Source organism: Cimex lectularius, unplaced genomic scaffold (genome assembly GCF_000648675.2).
Source record: "Cimex lectularius strain Harlan isolate CLEC.00 unplaced genomic scaffold, Clec_2.1 scaffold34, whole genome shotgun sequence".
NCBI lineage: Eukaryota > Metazoa > Arthropoda > Insecta > Hemiptera > Cimicidae > Cimex > Cimex lectularius.
Genome location: NW_019392635.1, coordinates 1960318 through 1977481, shown reverse-complemented (window position 1 = coordinate 1977481; position 17164 = coordinate 1960318). Strand labels below are relative to the sequence as shown.

General features: G+C 30.0%; 2 protein-coding genes and 1 long non-coding RNA gene across 4 annotated transcripts; 1 reads left to right on the top strand and 2 right to left on the bottom strand.

Moving 5' to 3' along the window:
• The first annotated feature begins 1141 nt into the window (after positions 1-1141).
• Positions 1142-6196, top strand: LOC106661980 (signal recognition particle subunit SRP68). Its single transcript, XM_014385767.2, has 11 exons — positions 1142-1351; positions 3504-3570; positions 3694-3807; positions 3876-4032; positions 4184-4305; positions 4379-4562; positions 4635-4856; positions 4914-5039; positions 5122-5276; positions 5354-5612; positions 5673-6196. The coding sequence occupies exons 1-11, from the start codon at positions 1258-1260 to the stop codon at positions 5916-5918; spliced, it is 1746 nt and encodes a 581-aa protein (XP_014241253.1). The 5' UTR covers positions 1142-1257; the 3' UTR covers positions 5919-6196.
• A 1252-nt stretch (positions 6197-7448) lies between these two features.
• LOC106661867 (histone H3.3) lies at positions 7449-11510 on the bottom strand. 2 transcript variants are annotated; one of them, XM_014385584.1, is made up of 4 exons: positions 11363-11510; positions 10603-10741; positions 8289-8442; positions 7449-8166 (listed from the first exon to the last, which is right to left on the bottom strand). In XM_014385584.1, exons 2-4 carry the CDS (start codon positions 10728-10730, stop codon positions 8038-8040), a joined length of 411 nt encoding a protein of 136 aa, XP_014241070.1. In that variant the 5' UTR covers positions 10731-10741; positions 11363-11510; the 3' UTR covers positions 7449-8037. The 2 variants fall into 2 exon arrangements, with proteins under 2 accessions (XP_014241070.1, XP_014241074.1); XM_014385588.2 differs by lacking the exon at positions 11363-11510 and adding an exon at positions 11205-11228.
• Positions 11511-12406: 896 nt separating this feature from the next.
• Positions 12407-13125, bottom strand: LOC112126536. The gene is made up of 3 exons (XR_002910026.1): positions 12777-13125; positions 12525-12630; positions 12407-12465 (listed from the first exon to the last, which is right to left on the bottom strand). It is a non-coding gene; the product is annotated as an uncharacterized LOC112126536 (long non-coding RNA).
• Positions 13126-17164: the final 4039 nt, after the last annotated feature.

Sequence of the window (17164 nt, the reverse complement as noted above, 5' to 3'; positions counted from 1 at the left end):
TCAATTAATTTCCTTAGCCTTTGGACATTTTTTCATAGTTTTTATTACTAAAATCTAGTGAAAATAAAACACTTGCATACTGCACTATTCTATGCATTTTGGGCATTCTTTTCCACTCGTTCCTGTCTCATAGTATGTGGGGCCAGATTTCTCCTCTACACAGCTTCTTCTTTTTCTTGCCCCAGTGTTGGCACTATGCTTATTTTCCGTTCTCTTGATGTCCATTCAAGCATTCTTTTAAAGCATCACTCGGCACCTCTCATTGTATGTCCTACCCAATGCGATTTTCTTTTAGCCACTGTGGCGATTATATTCCTGAACCCGTCTGCTTCCTTACCTAAATTTTTCTTCTGCAGTTTTTACGATTTAAGCATGGCATATACCACTCCATACTATTATCAGTGACCTGCAATTTCTGTACTGTTTTGTCAATAAATGATCAATTTTACAGTTTAAACTTTCAATAACTTCTGGTCTTACGTCCATGGTAAAAGATAAAATTGATAAAAGTGTAATAAACCAAACTGCACCGGAATTTGGATACCACACAATAATGTACTTTCTATTTTGTACTTGTTCTGCAAAGTAAAATAGTGAAAGAAGTAATTTATTAGGGTTCGCAGTCATGATATATACCATATCTATAAAACTAATTTTTTGTGCAATGAGGCAATTTTGAGTAGTATATTTTCTTTCAGCAAAATAACCACAAAAATAATTTTTTAAGTAAAATTATTTTCCCAATTCTCATTTTCTCTAGACAAGAAAATAATACTTTTTGAAAAGATAGTTCTACATACAGAAGTGAGAATGAAACTTGTGTGAATAGAACTATCTTTTCCAAAAGGTGTATTGCCATACTGACCTCACCTCAAATCATTTCTTAGAAAATGATGTACACTTTTCCACCAAAAATATGCAAAATTTAATCATAATTTTAATTTATTCTAAAACAATTCATATTTAATCTTTTGTACATTTGTTACAATACTGTATTTTATATTCAATCTCTTATTTTACTGCATAATTAATAATTATGTATGAAATGTTTTATCCAAAAGGTTGAACTGGTGCTCATGTCTTGAGAGGTGGGGGTCTGTTGACCCGCTATGGTCTGTTCCAACATGTCTATGCCCTATGGTGAAAGCGTGTATCGTGTTCATGTAAAATCGCTGATGTTGGAAATAGAAACAGTCTAAAGTCTTCTCTTGCTAATTGCTATTAGCTTGTCGTGTCGCAGCATAACAGATAGCAGATATGGTTGTTGCTGAAACTACTTCGGTTAACGCAAAAACCAATGAAACAGAAGATGGAACATTGGGGAAAGAAGGATCCGTCTTCACCCTCGAAAGTATCCTTTGCTTTTCAATATTTGATTACATTGATATTATGGGCACAGTTTCGACCCAATTCAAGACATATTTGAATTGATTCGTACACACAGTCGATGTTTCTTCGTTTTTATATTTTCATTTTTTACAGTTGTCTAATTTGATATGAGATTGGCATCTCTGTGCTTGAACTATCGTTGAGCTTATTGTGCCAGCCTCTGTACTATATATTCCAAAAATAACTCGCAGTGTATATTATTGTAGACTGGTATCTTGTTATGAGGCATATTATTGATGACATGATTAAATATGTTAACCTGTAGACATATCTAAGGTTGTTTTGCCCTGATGATGACCTTAAAATAGGTCAAATGCTTGGCAGTAGAAACTGAATTGCTTTCTTCTTTGAGACCATATCTTGATCCAGAGAGTTGTCTATAATTTTCAATAAATTCATTATTAACCATAATTTATATAAACATGTAGAGTAAATGTAATGTTCAGACTGCAATATATTGCACTTAGAGTTATTATTTCAACCATTCTGTGCTTATAGCACACTGGTGAGTCCTAGTTGAGGGCGTTGGTATGACCTCTGCTGTTGCGAACTGCCGTGATTTACATAAAACTGGGCACTTATCATAACTCTTAATAATCCCTATTGCAGTAGATCAAAGAAATTTAGAAAAACTTTACTTGTCAATATGGCATACACCACTCCTGAAGTAATTGGGTCAGTGACTTGTGCACAACTTTGAAAAAAAAAATACCCAAAATATTTTTCTTTTACCTTTTGGCTGCACTGTCTTAGTAAATCTATCGAGGTCAACTACTGGTCTCAAAGGCAAGAATTGAGAATTGGAATACAAAAGATATGCTCTAGGGCTAGAAGAACCGGGCATTCTATGGTAGGGCCCAGTTTCTTGAAAACGTATATCGGCGAGTCACAGTGTTTTGTAGGGAACTCTGGCAATAGCTGCATACCTGATGGAACTTCCATCATCAATAAGAGCGCAACATCCTCAGCACTAAGTGGCATTTTTAAATTTAAAAATTGAAATTAAGAAGACAAAGATGAAAGCTAAACAGTTTATTCCTTCAGCATTCAAATGAGACTGAATATATTTTAAATTCTGTAAAAATTAAACATCGAAAAATCTTTTATCATTGTTTTGGATTAAGGATTAAGTGTGATTACGTCTAATTGATATTCCCAATTTAAACAAATATTATTGGTAAAAACAATGTGACAAATTAAGGACAGAATTTTTTTTTATCGAGAAAATGAAACAAAATCAATTGGGTGGAATTTTTTGCCTGTCAGTGTATGTGTATGTGTATGTTTCATGCTGTGGTAGTAAGTAGTCTTGTTGAGTGGATTTAGTTTACAAAATTATTAAGATAAGAGAGGCGTGGTCTCAAAAACATTACTAACAAATCTTCCTAGTATCTCGAGTATTTCATAACTTAAATGTACAATTTGAAATTCCATGACTGCTTTGTGTCGAATTATTGGACTTTTATAATCTAAGAAGGCCAGTTTCAAAATATTTTTTTCAAATGTCAGCCATCTGAGTCGTCACAATTTCAGTTACAATTTTGACGGATTTTTGAAATTTAATGTCATTTTCAGCCTCATTGTCATTGATTGACAATATCTTTGATTTTGGATGATGTTGAACAGACATATTTTTATTTAATTTTTTTTTTTTTGTGACCAATTTAATATGGGTCTCAGATTATATGGATTATTATTATCCATTTTCATTCAGCAGTACAGTAGCTTAAAATGTACAGTTGGACCTTTGTGTCTCGACATTTGAAATTTTCAGTCAACTTGCTCTTAATCGTTGATTGATGAATTCATTTACTTTGTATGGCATTAAAAATAATCATTAATTAACGGCCACTAAACACAATACATTAAAAATAAGTGTCTTTATTCTTTCACAACTCAAACTACAGTTGGGCCTTGTGTCTAGACAATTTTTGCTCCATTGTTGACCAATTTTTTTCTAAATTAATAATTTGTTCTAAATTAATATATTTTTTTTTTTTAAATTGGCAATGGGTTAAAACAGTAACTTTTTACTTCATTTTATTTTAATAAATTATTGAACCTGCTGAAAAATATAAAACAGATTTATATATCTCCTTAAATTTACATTACAGTCCTGAAAATAATAACTGATGCTCAGCAGCAGCATGGGCTACGTCACAGTGATTACCAGCGTTATAGGTAGATCAATATCTTTAAAAAAAATCCTACTTTAAAAATATTTTTAGATTTTAAAAATTGTCTGAATGTCTTGGATTCACAGTAATGGATAAATAAATTTAAAAAGTGCTAATTAATTTTCAGGGGCTATTGCACCCGGCGTCTGAGTAGGCTGAGAAAAACATTACGTCTCCCTCAGGGTGATAAAAGACATTTTAAAAGGCGAGATGTGACTGAAGCACATCTGAAAGACGTCAAGTATAAAACACTTAATTGAAATCTGATAAATTTATTGCAACACCTAATCTATTTATATTTCAACTAAGGTTTCTTTACATCCCCCTGGTGTTGACAGAAAGAGCATGGAGTTACGCTATGCAACTAAGGCAAGAATCAAACACAGAGCTGAGAAAAAAGTTTCAACTTGTGTCAAAACTTCGTAAAGCTGTTCATTACGCTGAACAGCTAGAAGCCCTGTGTCAAGTAAATTATATTGTGTTATATTGAAAATATTCTTTAATATATAAGTGATAAATAATTATTTTAGAAAACAATATTTTTTTAATTCTTGTAAATTCTTTCAATAGAGACAACTAAGTTTCTTTGTCCTAAGTTGCTCAATATCAATTTTTAGTCTGATCTTTGTGATGCAAGGAGTAAATTGGAAGCTCAGGCATATGCTGCCTGGATTAAAGGTAGTTACTATCTGGAAACGAAGAATTGGAAGCAAGCCATGGATAATTTCCAGCAAGCTCAGTAATAATTTAATTAAATACATAAGTATAATGTATGTAGGATTTATTGTTAACATGTTTAATATTTTTTATAGAGTAGTGTATGAAAAACTATGCACAGCTGTTGATGAAGTTGATCAATCGATCTATAAAGGAAAATGTGAAGAATTGGTCCCAAATTTGCGTTATTGTGCATATAACATTGGTGATAATTCAGCAATTTCTGATCTTAAATCTCTCCACGGCCATGCACAAGGGGACATATTAGATGCGCTTGATGTAAATTTTCATTTTAGTAGCCCATTCAGATTATTTTATTTATTTGATTGTCATTGTATTTTTAATTTAAAGCGCCTCTTGACTGAAGCCAGAAACAAGGAAGTAGGGAGTAAAGTTGAAGTTACATGGAGGAACCGTTCAGTCCCTGTACGGCCGGCTAGCGTAAGTACATTTTTAGTTGCTGAAGAAGAAATGCCGACATTAGATGAGCCCAGCGAGGCGAACATTGGCAAATTAGAGCGTCACATCTTTAACTGCAAAGATGCCATTGCTTCTGTTAAGGATGAACTTGCTGTAAGTATTAATTTTCTGTTCTCATCTGTTTTCCCTGAATAACGTTGGCTTGCAAAGGCTATGAAAGGAAAACCAGAAAGTGTCGTCAGTCCAATTCAGTATTTGCTCACATATTTAACCCACATACGCTTAACAAGGAGTAACCAGCGCACTTTACTTATGATTGCAAAGAGTTCAGGAGATGTAAGTATCTTAGTGTTCATATATAAAAATATAAATGAAAATGAAAAAAAAAAAGTGATTTTAATATTTCATTTGTCATCAGGGAGACATAAAAAAAGCAAAGCCTCAGGATTTCATTCGTCTGTATGAACTTGTTTTACAAAATTTTAATGAAATGCAACAACTGCCTTGTTTAGAAACTGATTTAGAGTATCAGGCAGATGTCCAGTCATCTATTAAGGCCTACAAATGTTTTAGGTCAGTTTCAATTCCAGAAAGGTTTAATATAAAATAATAGTTGACATTTAAAATATGAATATTTATTTTTACATTAGATGCTACTATATTGGAGAAGCCTTAACCAACACAAAAAAATTCCGAGAAGCTTTGGCGATGTATGATAAAGCAGATTTATATTGTGTTCAAGTTGATAAATCAAGAGTTGATGAGTTACTGCAGAAACAGTTGGCCGATGTACATATTAAAGTTAAAGCTGCGAAAAGCTCATGCCTCGCTCAGGCAGTGTTGCAGGCAGCCGATGACACAAAATCAACTGTCGGAACCATTCCAGTGGACAAGAAACAAGCATCAAAGGTCACGATTTAATTAAAATAAATAATCGAATGTTACAAATTAATATTTTTGCAATTTTAGGTTGCTCTTGTGGATCGATTGGATGAGTATCTCGAAGATCCGAAACTAGCTACTAAACAAGCAAATATAATCAAGCTACCTCCTGAAATGCAGCCAATCCCTTGCAAGCCTCTATACTTTGACGTCGCCATGAACTATCTCTCGTTTCCATCTCTCGAAGACAAATTGGAAAAGAAGACAAACCAAGGGCAATCGTCTCTTACCAGCTTTGTCAAAGGCATTTGGGGTTGGGGAGGAAAGAAGTGATCTTATATACTGTATTAACGTTTTTTAAAGTACATTGCTTTAACATAAAAACTTAGTTTTCATTTTGTAGCAGTGTATTTTACAAATTTATTAATAAAACCAACAAAGTTTTTTTTTGCTGATAAAATATTGTCAGCAATGTACTACACCAAAATATTACAGGAATACGACCCGAATCCAGTTGTACACTGAATGGATGAGATCGTTGAAATATTTTTATGCCAGTGTTTGTTAAAAATTTATTGAATCAGTAATAAAATAAATTGTTTGAACTTGAATGATAATATTTGTGTCTAGACATCGCTTAAATCCTAACAAAGCACAAGCTTTTCAAAATAGAAATTAAACTTTTACTGCATGCCACCCTTAAACTTAGACCTTGCTTCTAAAGACTACCTCTTTTAACAATGGCTTGTTTCATTAAAGAATATATAATAAGAAATTGAAATTTCCGTTAATTAGCCTCTTTCAAGGAAATAAATAAAATAATTTTGTAAAAAAATTACAAACAAATAATAAAAGTAATAAATAAAGTAGTAACTCTTTTCACTAAATAATTAAATTTATATTTTCTACCTATCCTCACCAATTTTCTCTGTCAACACATTTTGGTGTTTCACTATCTTCAGTATCGAATTTGGATCAAAACAGTGAGAATAAGAAGATTGGGATGATAGGAAAAGCTATAGATATACGTTTACCTCGCAGGGGAGGAATTCTCACAAATTAAATTTAATATAGTGCCAAGTGTGAAAATTAAGATTTTTTTTAAAATTTGGTTGTGTCAATGAAACAACAGGTCACTAAAAAAAACCTTTTTTAATTTAGAAATTTAGTTTACACATTTTTTTAAATGTTCTGTTTTCTGCAAACGCCAACTGAAGCTCATACACGTATTCTAATGTATTATTTCCAATTTTTATGCAAAGATGGTTGAGAAGAAAAATTATGTCACCACTACATTTGGCTCAATGCCGGTGGTGCTCTACCACTTGAGCTATCGTGACCTCGATCCCCCAAGACACCAACTTCTTTCAACCAGCTATTGTGAGGAACCCCCAACCACAATCCTTCACTCCTCATTGAAAAATGTATGTCTATCCCTACTTCCTTCGCCACTCTTTCAAAATCCAGCACATATAAACAAAAAACTAACGCACTGACACTTTCAACACGACACAGTAACGGCACATCTACACAAAACACTGAGTCTAAAATTTTTATCATGGTATAAATTCATTTTTTCACATCATACATGTATTTGTATAATTTACAGTTTATAAATCCCAGGCCCTGAAGATGATCTCGATAAATATCGAAACATTGACACGATAATGATTTTTTAAACCTGCATCGCATCTCACGATCTCCTAACGATTAATTGAAACCAATAAATGGTATTCACATACGTGTTTAATAGACCACTAAATATAATGGATTATTGTTAATGGTGTTGATAGAGATGGATGCTAGGAAATTATTGTTAATAAGAAAATGGAGTAAGGTAAAGGAAAAAAGAACACAATTACGATTACCTATTGTTTTAATATTAAATTAAGTAATGAATGATTACACTACATGTTTATATATAAGTTATGGGAAATAATGTTTAAATAAATTTATTGCAAGGCTTTGTAACTTTATAATGAATCCAAATATTTAGAATCCGTTGACACCAAACCCTACGGCATTTTAAATTATTCTTAATCATATAGAAATTAAACAAAAAATGAATACCTAATTATGTCTCTCTATGGAACATATAATTATATAAAATTACAAATAATGTAAAATAACACACACAATAATGATGAATGTAGTTTTTTTAATCTACTTATCAATTTGATTGGTTTTACAATTTGTGAAACAGGCTAAACCTAAAACATTCAGTCTAACCTGACACCAGGCAAACAAAAGGTACATTTCAGTGTTTGTTTCTTTTTTACTTAAAAATGAATTTACAAAAAATAAGTAATATATATAAAAAAAGTTAACAGTCTGGAACTACTTGTCATCACACGTTACATCCAGACGGCAGTGAAAATGCTCTGATGCCAATTGAAAAGAAGAAAAAAAAGAATTTAACAAAAAAATGAGATTTTTTAGGGTGTTGAAAGATTTATGCTCTCTCTCCACGGATTCGTCTGGCCAACTGGATGTCTTTCGGCATAATGGTAACACGCTTAGCATGGATAGCACACAAGTTGGTATCTTCAAAGAGACCCACTAAGTAAGCCTCTGATGCTTCCTATATGTAAAAAAAGAAGATAATTTCAATAAAATGTAAAAGCAAAATGACAACATACAAAACTACTAAAACGTGCTGATCACTAAAGTAAATATTTAGAATATTAGAAAACAAAAATTAACCTGAAGAGCACCAATGGCAGCACTTTGGAAACGAAGATCTGTTTTGAAATCCTGTGCAATTTCACGAACCAATCTCTGAAATGGCAATTTACGGATCAGCAACTCAGTGGACTTCTGGTAACGCCTAATTTCTCTTAGGGCGACTGTACCGGGCCTGAAAACCAAAACAAGCCATTGTAAAAATGCTGATCACTGAAAACTTTTAGAACTACTATTTTTACTTTAACACATTTCACTGATTAATTACACAATTTAAATTAGTAATTAACATGTTGTCAGATTCTTGAATATGTTGCAGTACAAAAATATTAAATTAAATGCGGGGCTCGGGTAAACAGATAAAAGTCAATTTAAAAAAAAAAATTTTTTTATTTGGTTTTTAGCTTACTCCTGTTCTTTACATAAAGGAAAATATTGTAACAAAATGGCCAACATACAATTTAGGAAATATGTGTAATTAACTCATGTAGGGGTAGACTGTGAACTTCCAAATGGTGTTTGCCAAAACTTAATATGTTAAGTAAACTTAATAATAAATAAATAGGTTATTAATTTAATTATTGTTAAGGAAGATCTGTAATCAGATTAGGAACAAAGTGCAGCAAAGAAAAAAAGTGTTTACTTCATTATGCCAATTTGAACAGAACATCAAATTTGGTTAGATTAGAACTAATTTCTATTAATACAAACTCCATGTTTAAGTTGTTGAATGTTCAAGCCAAACTTCTGATATTTGTGTATTTAATGTACATTGTAACAAAAAATTGATTAATTTTGTATTTCTTTACATCTAAAAAGTTATAATTGCAGGAAATCAAATACATAATATACATTTAATCCTCACATTCAAACCATGAAATTTCCTTTATTTGTCATAAATAAAAATGAAATAATTTACAATTATCATTATCATTTACAGTTATCATAGTGATGTTACGAACCAATACCTATTACAAAAAATCTAATAAACCAAATGAGGGAAAACTGTAAGACAAAAACTATGAACGCTAAAAGGTGTGGATAACATTTAAAATGAAATTGGAAAAATTATTACACATGTTACTGTTCATCTGTGAGTACTCCACAGTCCATGTGTTCTTCCATCATTGCAAACGATGACAATTTGAACATCATATACAAAATACATCAGTAAACATCTTTTTACAATATTTAGATTGCATATATATTTCTTTTATTAAAGTGAAACTTCGTCTAAAAAGGGCACACCTTCCTTTTACTTATAAATGTGGGTTGATTTTTCTTTAATATTTACTAGGACAAAATTATGTTCCCATCGATCAATTGTTTCTTCACATTTAAATTTTCCTCAAAGCGGACTCTAAATAAGACACAGACAGCTTTTTCAACTGTTTTCTGACTCTAAAACTCTCACAAAAACAGACACCTGAAACTGCTACTGGTGTTTCTCATGCTCTTATATTTTGATGATTCCACTTTGCGAACATCTTCAGTTTAATTGTGAATCTCGACACGTTTGACTCTTTAAGAAAAAATTAATATGTACAATTAAGGAGAGTAAATTGAAAAATGTATGAGACTTGGCTGCAAAGTTTCCACCAGAAAGACCAATTTCAAACCGTGATCCTGAGGGTCTTGACTTAACAATGAAAATTTAAGAGAAAATCGAAAATGAAATTTTGAATATGGAGGAAAAATCAAAAATCAATCACAAAACAGAGGAAAAAACTGAAAAATAACATTTTTTCTGTTCTTTTGTGTTTAATAAATAAATCATCTTAAGCAAAAATAAGAACTGAAAAGTATCGATTATGGCCCTCTTGTAATAGTAAACATTTTTTTTCTCACTTTTCTCCCAAAAGCAGACCTATTATCAATAATGGACATGTCATCCCCTAAGAGTGTCCGTTTCATGCAAGTTTCACTGTAAATGCTTATTCAAACATGAAGCCTCTATATTACACTTTGAACAGGTACCCTGTTCGCAGAAGAAAATAAAATTCAGGGAGCAATGTTGGGAATTGATGATACGACAAAATGAGATGCTGAGACAATGCAACAGCCGCCACAGTCCCCCATAAACAACTGAATTACCGTCTCTAATCATTTAATAAATTTAAAACAGGATTAAATTAAGTGATACATAATTTGAGGTGCAGATCGCAGTAAATATACGATGAACTGTGCTGAGAAAGGAAAGAATCAAAATGCACAGTCGTAATGAAAATACTGAACATATTTAAAAGCAGATTACATCAGCACTGAATTAATTCTATCAAAGAGAATAAATAAACTTAAAAACATATAATATTAATGAAAATAAAAGAATTTATACCTGTAACGATGGGGTTTCTTGACTCCTCCGGTTGAAGGGGCACTCTTACGTGCTGCTTTGGTGGCAAGCTGTTTACGAGGTGCCTTACCTCCAGTTGACTTTCTTGCAGTCTGCTTTGTACGTGCCATCTCTCAAAACGCTGAAAAATTCAGACACAAAAGTTAATTTCATTGGCTGAAATAAGGGAAAAGAAAAGAAAAACAATAAAAAAAAAATTGTTACGCGGGACGGAACTTTGCTTAACCTATAGACGGCGTTGTTACAATTACCGATATTAGCGCCTAACTTTTTTTAATCAGTTTATTTCACAAATCGATAAAATCAGCTTACAAAAACCGAATGGGGTGATATGATTCGAACTTGAGAGAAAAAAATTAAAAATATTTCTTAAAAAAAATAAATAAAAAAACAATCATTAGTTATACGGAGACGAAATAGCCTTCGTAAAAGTTAAAAACGACCTATCGATTTTTCTTCGTGACAAAATATTACACCTGGCTGTTTAATAATATGGAAAGATTGTAAAAACAACAAATATAACTTATAAGAATAGAATTTTAAAAAAGTACCAATTCGAGGGGGTAAAAAAAAAGGAAACTCGCCTAGGGACAAACGTGAATAGACTGAAGTGAAAGTCTGCCCCCGAACATTAACAAACGGCCGACCTCAACCCAAGCCAAAACAAGTGAAGACAAGGGACTAGGCTTCGAGGTGGATTCGTCGTTGGACGGAAATTGAACAAAGGACGAGAGTCACTCACCGGACGAGAGTTCTTTCAAATTGTAATAAAAACAGTTCACAGTTGTGGATGTGAAGGGCGAAAACAAGACTTTGACTCGATGCAGAGACAGTACGTGAGAGTGTACAAGAGACGCTTTGACGACTGGTAGTCGATTGGGCAGAACGAATCCGGTCTCGCCTTCCCATTGGCTATAATAACGGCGTCGGCCATTGGCCCGCTTCGGACCTTTTCCAGACCTCCATTGGCCAAAACAACGGTCGCTACCATTGGACAAAGGTCCTTTCCATCCCGTCAAACTCACCATTCCACCTCACGTCTTCAAATTTGAATTTCATACAAAATTAACCAAAACCAATTTCAACCGATTACCAATTATTTAATCACCATTGGTAATTATCTTCTCTTAACTTTTTATTATATTCGAACTTCTAATTTTCAAAAGAGTCTTCTCATAAATATTTATTTATTTTAAAAGTACAAACTTTACTTACGAAATACAAACAACTTTAAACCCCGTTACATGTATAGTCATATAGTAGAAATAAATTTACTTTTATAAACGCATGAAAATAATAATAATAGCAATAATAATAATTAACTAGAAACTACAGGTTTTGAAATTAAAACAGAAAGGATTTTTTTTTTAAATTCTAAGATCCCTTATATGTATATATTATAAATAATTTTTTTAGAAATATAAGAAAATAATAATAGCATTAATCGTAAGTAACTAAAAACTAGTTTTTTTTAAATTTAAAACAGAAAAGAATTGTTTTTTTAATTCTAAGCCCCCTTATTATATGTACATAAATATATCACAAATAAATTTAGTTTTATAAACATATTAAAATAATGATGATTACAAGAAACTACGGTTTTTGAATTTAAAATAGAAAGGACATTTTTTTTCTGAATTCTAAGTTCCCTTATATGTACATACATACATTAGAAATAAATTTAGTTTTAGAAACATATGAAAATAATAGTAGCAATAATAATAATTAACGAGAAACTAAGTTTTTGGATTTAAAACAGAAAATATATATTTTTTTTTTTACTTACATCAAAATTATTAAATTGAGAAGTTTTACGTATTTCTTCTCCCAATTGACAATTTAAACCTACACGAAGGAATAATTATAATTTATTTATTAATTAAAAGGACAATCAAAAACAAGACCATAAAATATGTTTTTTCTCTTATTTATAACTCCTGCAGCTCATTTTAAAGTACATGCTTAATTTGACCAAAGATTTTTCATTGTCCACTCAGCATCCATTGTTACCTTGTAAACATAAAAATAATTTTTTACTTTGAAATTGTATTCAAATCATAATTATTTGTGATCACTGAAATTTTAAAACTGTAAGAAAAATTTATAGTTTTTTAAAATCATTATAAAATTTTAACTAGGTTTCTTGAAGCGCTTACTGATTCCACCTGATTTCCTTTGTTTAATAATGCTTAATAATAATTGATTATCTACATAACCATAACAATAGCCAAAATAAAGTGGAGTTGGGCAGCCCATATGGTTATAGGTGTCAAGCTATGGTTTAAAATAGTTATTGAAAGCACACCGAGAACCTGCAAAAAAATAGTCAGCACTCACACTACAAGTGGGATGATGAGATAAAGAAGTGGAGTAGCAACTGTAGAAATGTCCAAGTCCACAAATGTGGTGGTGGAAAAATAGTTAGCAAATTTTCTATTGTAAAAATTTAGCCTGTTATTTACTCACTTTTACAACAAAAAATAATGAAACAATATGAAAAACAATGTTTTACAAACCTAAAAAAAATTGTTCCATAGAAAATGTGTCAAACAGTTCATGAAACTGTCACTCAACAAACCTCAGAATCAGCTGATTTCTCTGTAGGTATATACAATTATTAATATTAATATAAAAAACTTATTAGTTCTTCTAAAAATTATTTGTTTATTATGTGCATAATTACCAATTTTGAATATTCCTATCCCCCCCAAAAAAAATATATATATATCTGCTTACCATTTTTCATGTTTGAACAAAACAAACTTCTTTTTGTAATTATTGATATTATTACAAAAAATTATTAGTTCTAAAATATTCTCTGTCTATAATGGAAATAATTACCAATTTTTGACCATTTTTCATTTTGAACAAAACAAACTAACAACAACAAATATATCAAATTCAGGATCAACGCCGAAGCTGGCCAAATGCTGAAATAAGTCTGACAGGCCAACTCAGTGAGGATAGGCATACCAAAATGATCAAAGACAACCAACTGACAGGTTCATCGCCCCTCGGACCACAGAAGGAAATCTCATGATCTAAAATTTTTGGCTTATATCGTTTTAAATTATTTCAATAAATTGTGTTATTAAACTTTTGGAGCTGCTGGAAAGAAACAGTGGATGACAATTTACAGCACTTAGGACTCATTTTAAATTACAAATTATTTTAACTTTAAATTTTCAATTTCTCATTGTTTGTTTACTGGGTATATTGTTTAGAAATAATCATTTTTATCCTCGCAACAGCATTGATCATATATGAATCCCCAGGGTTTTGGTGTTTTGAAAAGAAATTGATTTTTTTCTTAAATACTCATCTTCTGACTGAATAATAATAATAATAATAATACTTGTTAGATTTTAATTCAGTCTGATGAGCATTTTGAGAACTCAAACTCCTGTTTGCTGTATTTTTTTATTTTCACTTTTTTTCTGTATTTTATTTGTGTGGTGTTTAGTGACTGTTAGTTGGATTATTTGGAGATCGTGAGATGCAGTCTGGTGTGATGTAGGTTTTTTTTAAATAACATTTTCTTTTATTGTGCCAACGTTTCGATCTTTATTGAGATCATCATTTGATCTCAATAAAGATCGAAACATTGGCATGATAAAGAAAATGTATTTATATTGTTACAATTTACTGCACTGCTGTATTTTCATTATAGGGTCCATTTAACCATATCATTAACAATAATTTTTTTTAAATTTTACTTTTTTTTTTAAATTATTGTTAGTAATTGAAAAGCATTGTTGAGGATTTATGACCTCGAATTATGTCTGTAGCCTGTATAAAAAAATCAATTTTTATATTATTTTTTAAATTATTGATAATTTATAACTATTACTCTTTTAATTTCATTGTTTTCCATTATGTTCAAAATATCTTATCTTAATGTGATTCATAAATCTGTCCAACATGCATAAATTATAACTTTTTGTGCCATAGCAATATAAAAACAAAAAAAACTTGTATTTAAGTAAAATCACATGCTTAATTTTGATAAAGATTTTTTAAATTATATTCCTATGTGACTGTAGTATTGACTGACAAGGTTATTTTATTACAAATAAATATTTTAAATAAATGAATTCAGTAACAATTAAAACGGCAGTAGATTGTTTACCTACAATTTGCTCTGCTGGGGAATCCAAACCCCCATTTCTTGGCATTCTCTCATCATCACCATCATGATTATCCCCAATCATCCTGCTCTGTCTAACTGGTATTCTGGCATTTAATTATTTTACGTGGTACGTCTGACTGATACCTTTGTTTTGTATTATTTATTTGTTGTAAACAAATATAAAAGTTAAAAGACTTGAAGAATAGATATTTTCTTAGTGATTCTCCTGCAAAAGACTTTCATTTTCTAAAATGGAAATACTGAGTTAAAGTCAAGGAAATTGTTAAAAACTCTTTTCAAACAATTGATAATACATAAATACCATTTATTAGAGCTTATATAAATATACTTGTTTAAAAAAATATGGTTCATGTTAATAGTAACAACGAATAAATGAATGAAAAAAACAAAAAACTGGAATATAACAAATTTATATTTTAAACAGTAATATTAATTAAAATATTTGTGTTAAAATACTGATAAAATTAACATTAAAAATGCTACTAACACCAACATTTACCTTTTTTTTAATTATTAATCATTATAAATATCAAGTCTTTTCTTTTAAAATCAACTATAAATCAACTTCTTAAAATAATGGAATAAAATCTTAGCATAGAGAAAGAGAAAGTAAAGTCAAAAAGACCAGTTTTTATTCACAATTCAATAATAAATGCAATATGAAATGATTTGTCAGTATTGTTCACACAATTTAGAATTCATAAAAAATCAATCATATAAAGTAAACAAGTTTAAGATTATAATTTTTTTTTTAGAAAAAAATTAACTTCCTCACACAAATAAATTATGTATTCCAAAGGATTTTTTAAAAAACTTTTGTGATATTAAAAAATAAAAACAAGACTAACTGTTCTTATAATAAACAATCTAGTATAATATAATACTATGAATATTTTTTGGCAATTCTACTGCTAAATGACTGTTATTTTTCTAATCGAACAATGGAAATATGTTGACGGGGTTGCCTAATGGTTTCAAGTAGAAAGTACGCTTTGGAAACTAAAAGAGACAGTTTACAATATCTTCTTTATTCTCTGATCACAGTCACTCCCGTTTTAAAACAGCATGTACGATAGATTGGAAATAATTTTATCCCATTTTTAATAACGATGGGAAACTTCAACCATATGTATTCAATTCTAATCTAATCGGTGTATTTTTATTTTTTAATATTTTATACGCTTATAATTATTATCAACTACGGGTAATGTTATGAAAATATTTGCTTGGGAATGTAAAGTAAAAATTGGGAAATGTGCTTAATCCAACATCCTTCTTTTATTAAAAATTTTCATTTTATTAAAATTCTATTGAAATATTGCTCAACAGTTAAACAAAATTTGTTTAGCTGAGAATTAAAGTTACAATATCTTCCAAAACCATTTCAAATTAAATTACCTTTATTCTTTAATATCCTACTCAATTTTTTTCCAAATCTTAATTAATTCTTTCATACTGAAGACAACAAAGTTGACAATTGTTTATTTTTAAAAATATATGAAAAACGCTTAACAATTAGTACAAAATATGTAAAACTCTAACTTCATAATTTTTATGATAAAAAACATTTGTTTCCTTTGAATTACATTCACAGTGTTAAGTCATTCATTTTTATACTTTTGAATTTAACAAACATGTAAGTAGAGTATTAACACTTCAATCACCATGTTTTCAATACTTTAATCAATACCAAACTAAATAATGAATTTTATTACAGTGCTTTATAAATAATGTCGTGGCAAATATGATTTTCACCTTTGTTTCCTTTTTGTTAAAACTTTATATTCTACCAAAATGATGCACATCACAAGGGAAATAATTTAGAATCATCCATAGGGCAAGATAAACAATTTATTCTTTGATATGAAAATATTTCTTTGTACATCGACTGAATACATAGATGTACCAAAGGGCACATACTCTTTGGTAAAAATTGAAATTTTCCCTTATTTTGACGGGCCTATTAATCAGTTCCTGCAATAATCAAATCCATAAAATAAAAAAATAAAATGTCTATTACGAAATTTCCGAACGTAATTTTTAAAACCACTCATAGTACTTGATTCTTTTAAATAACTAATCATTACATTCTTTAACTCATTTATACAATAGAATATAATATAATAATAATAACTGAATATGCATATCAAAAAATTGTAAATTGTACAATTATAACTCATTATTATTATTATTATTATTTATAACTTTATAACAAAAAAATCATTGTATTGAATTCTTAAAAGAAAGCAATAAAAATAATAAATCAATAATAATACAACCATCATTTTTGTGTCCTTTATTTCAATTGTGCTTAAAAATAAACAGAAAAATATATGCTCATTATTCGACGATAATAGATAACAAAAGAATAACCAGAAAAAAAATCAATACAGA

Coding starts and splice junctions, on each gene's coding strand:
- LOC106661980 (XM_014385767.2), top strand. CDS start 1,258: ATGGTTGTTGCTGAAACTACTTCGGTTAACGCAAAAACCAATGAAACA. Junction 4,857..4,913: donor CTGTTAAGGATGAACTTGCT/GTAAGTATTAAT, acceptor TGGCTTGCAAAG/GCTATGAAAGGAAAACCAGA. Junction 5,277..5,353: donor AAGGCCTACAAATGTTTTAG/GTCAGTTTCAAT, acceptor TTTTTACATTAG/ATGCTACTATATTGGAGAAG.
- LOC106661867 (XM_014385584.1), bottom strand. CDS start 10,730: ATGGCACGTACAAAGCAGACTGCAAGAAAGTCAACTGGAGGTAAGGCA. Junction 8,443..10,602: donor AAGAAACCCCATCGTTACAG/GTATAAATTCTT, acceptor TTTGGTTTTCAG/GCCCGGTACAGTCGCCCTAA. Junction 8,167..8,288: donor CTGCCATTGGTGCTCTTCAG/GTTAATTTTTGT, acceptor TTTTACATATAG/GAAGCATCAGAGGCTTACTT.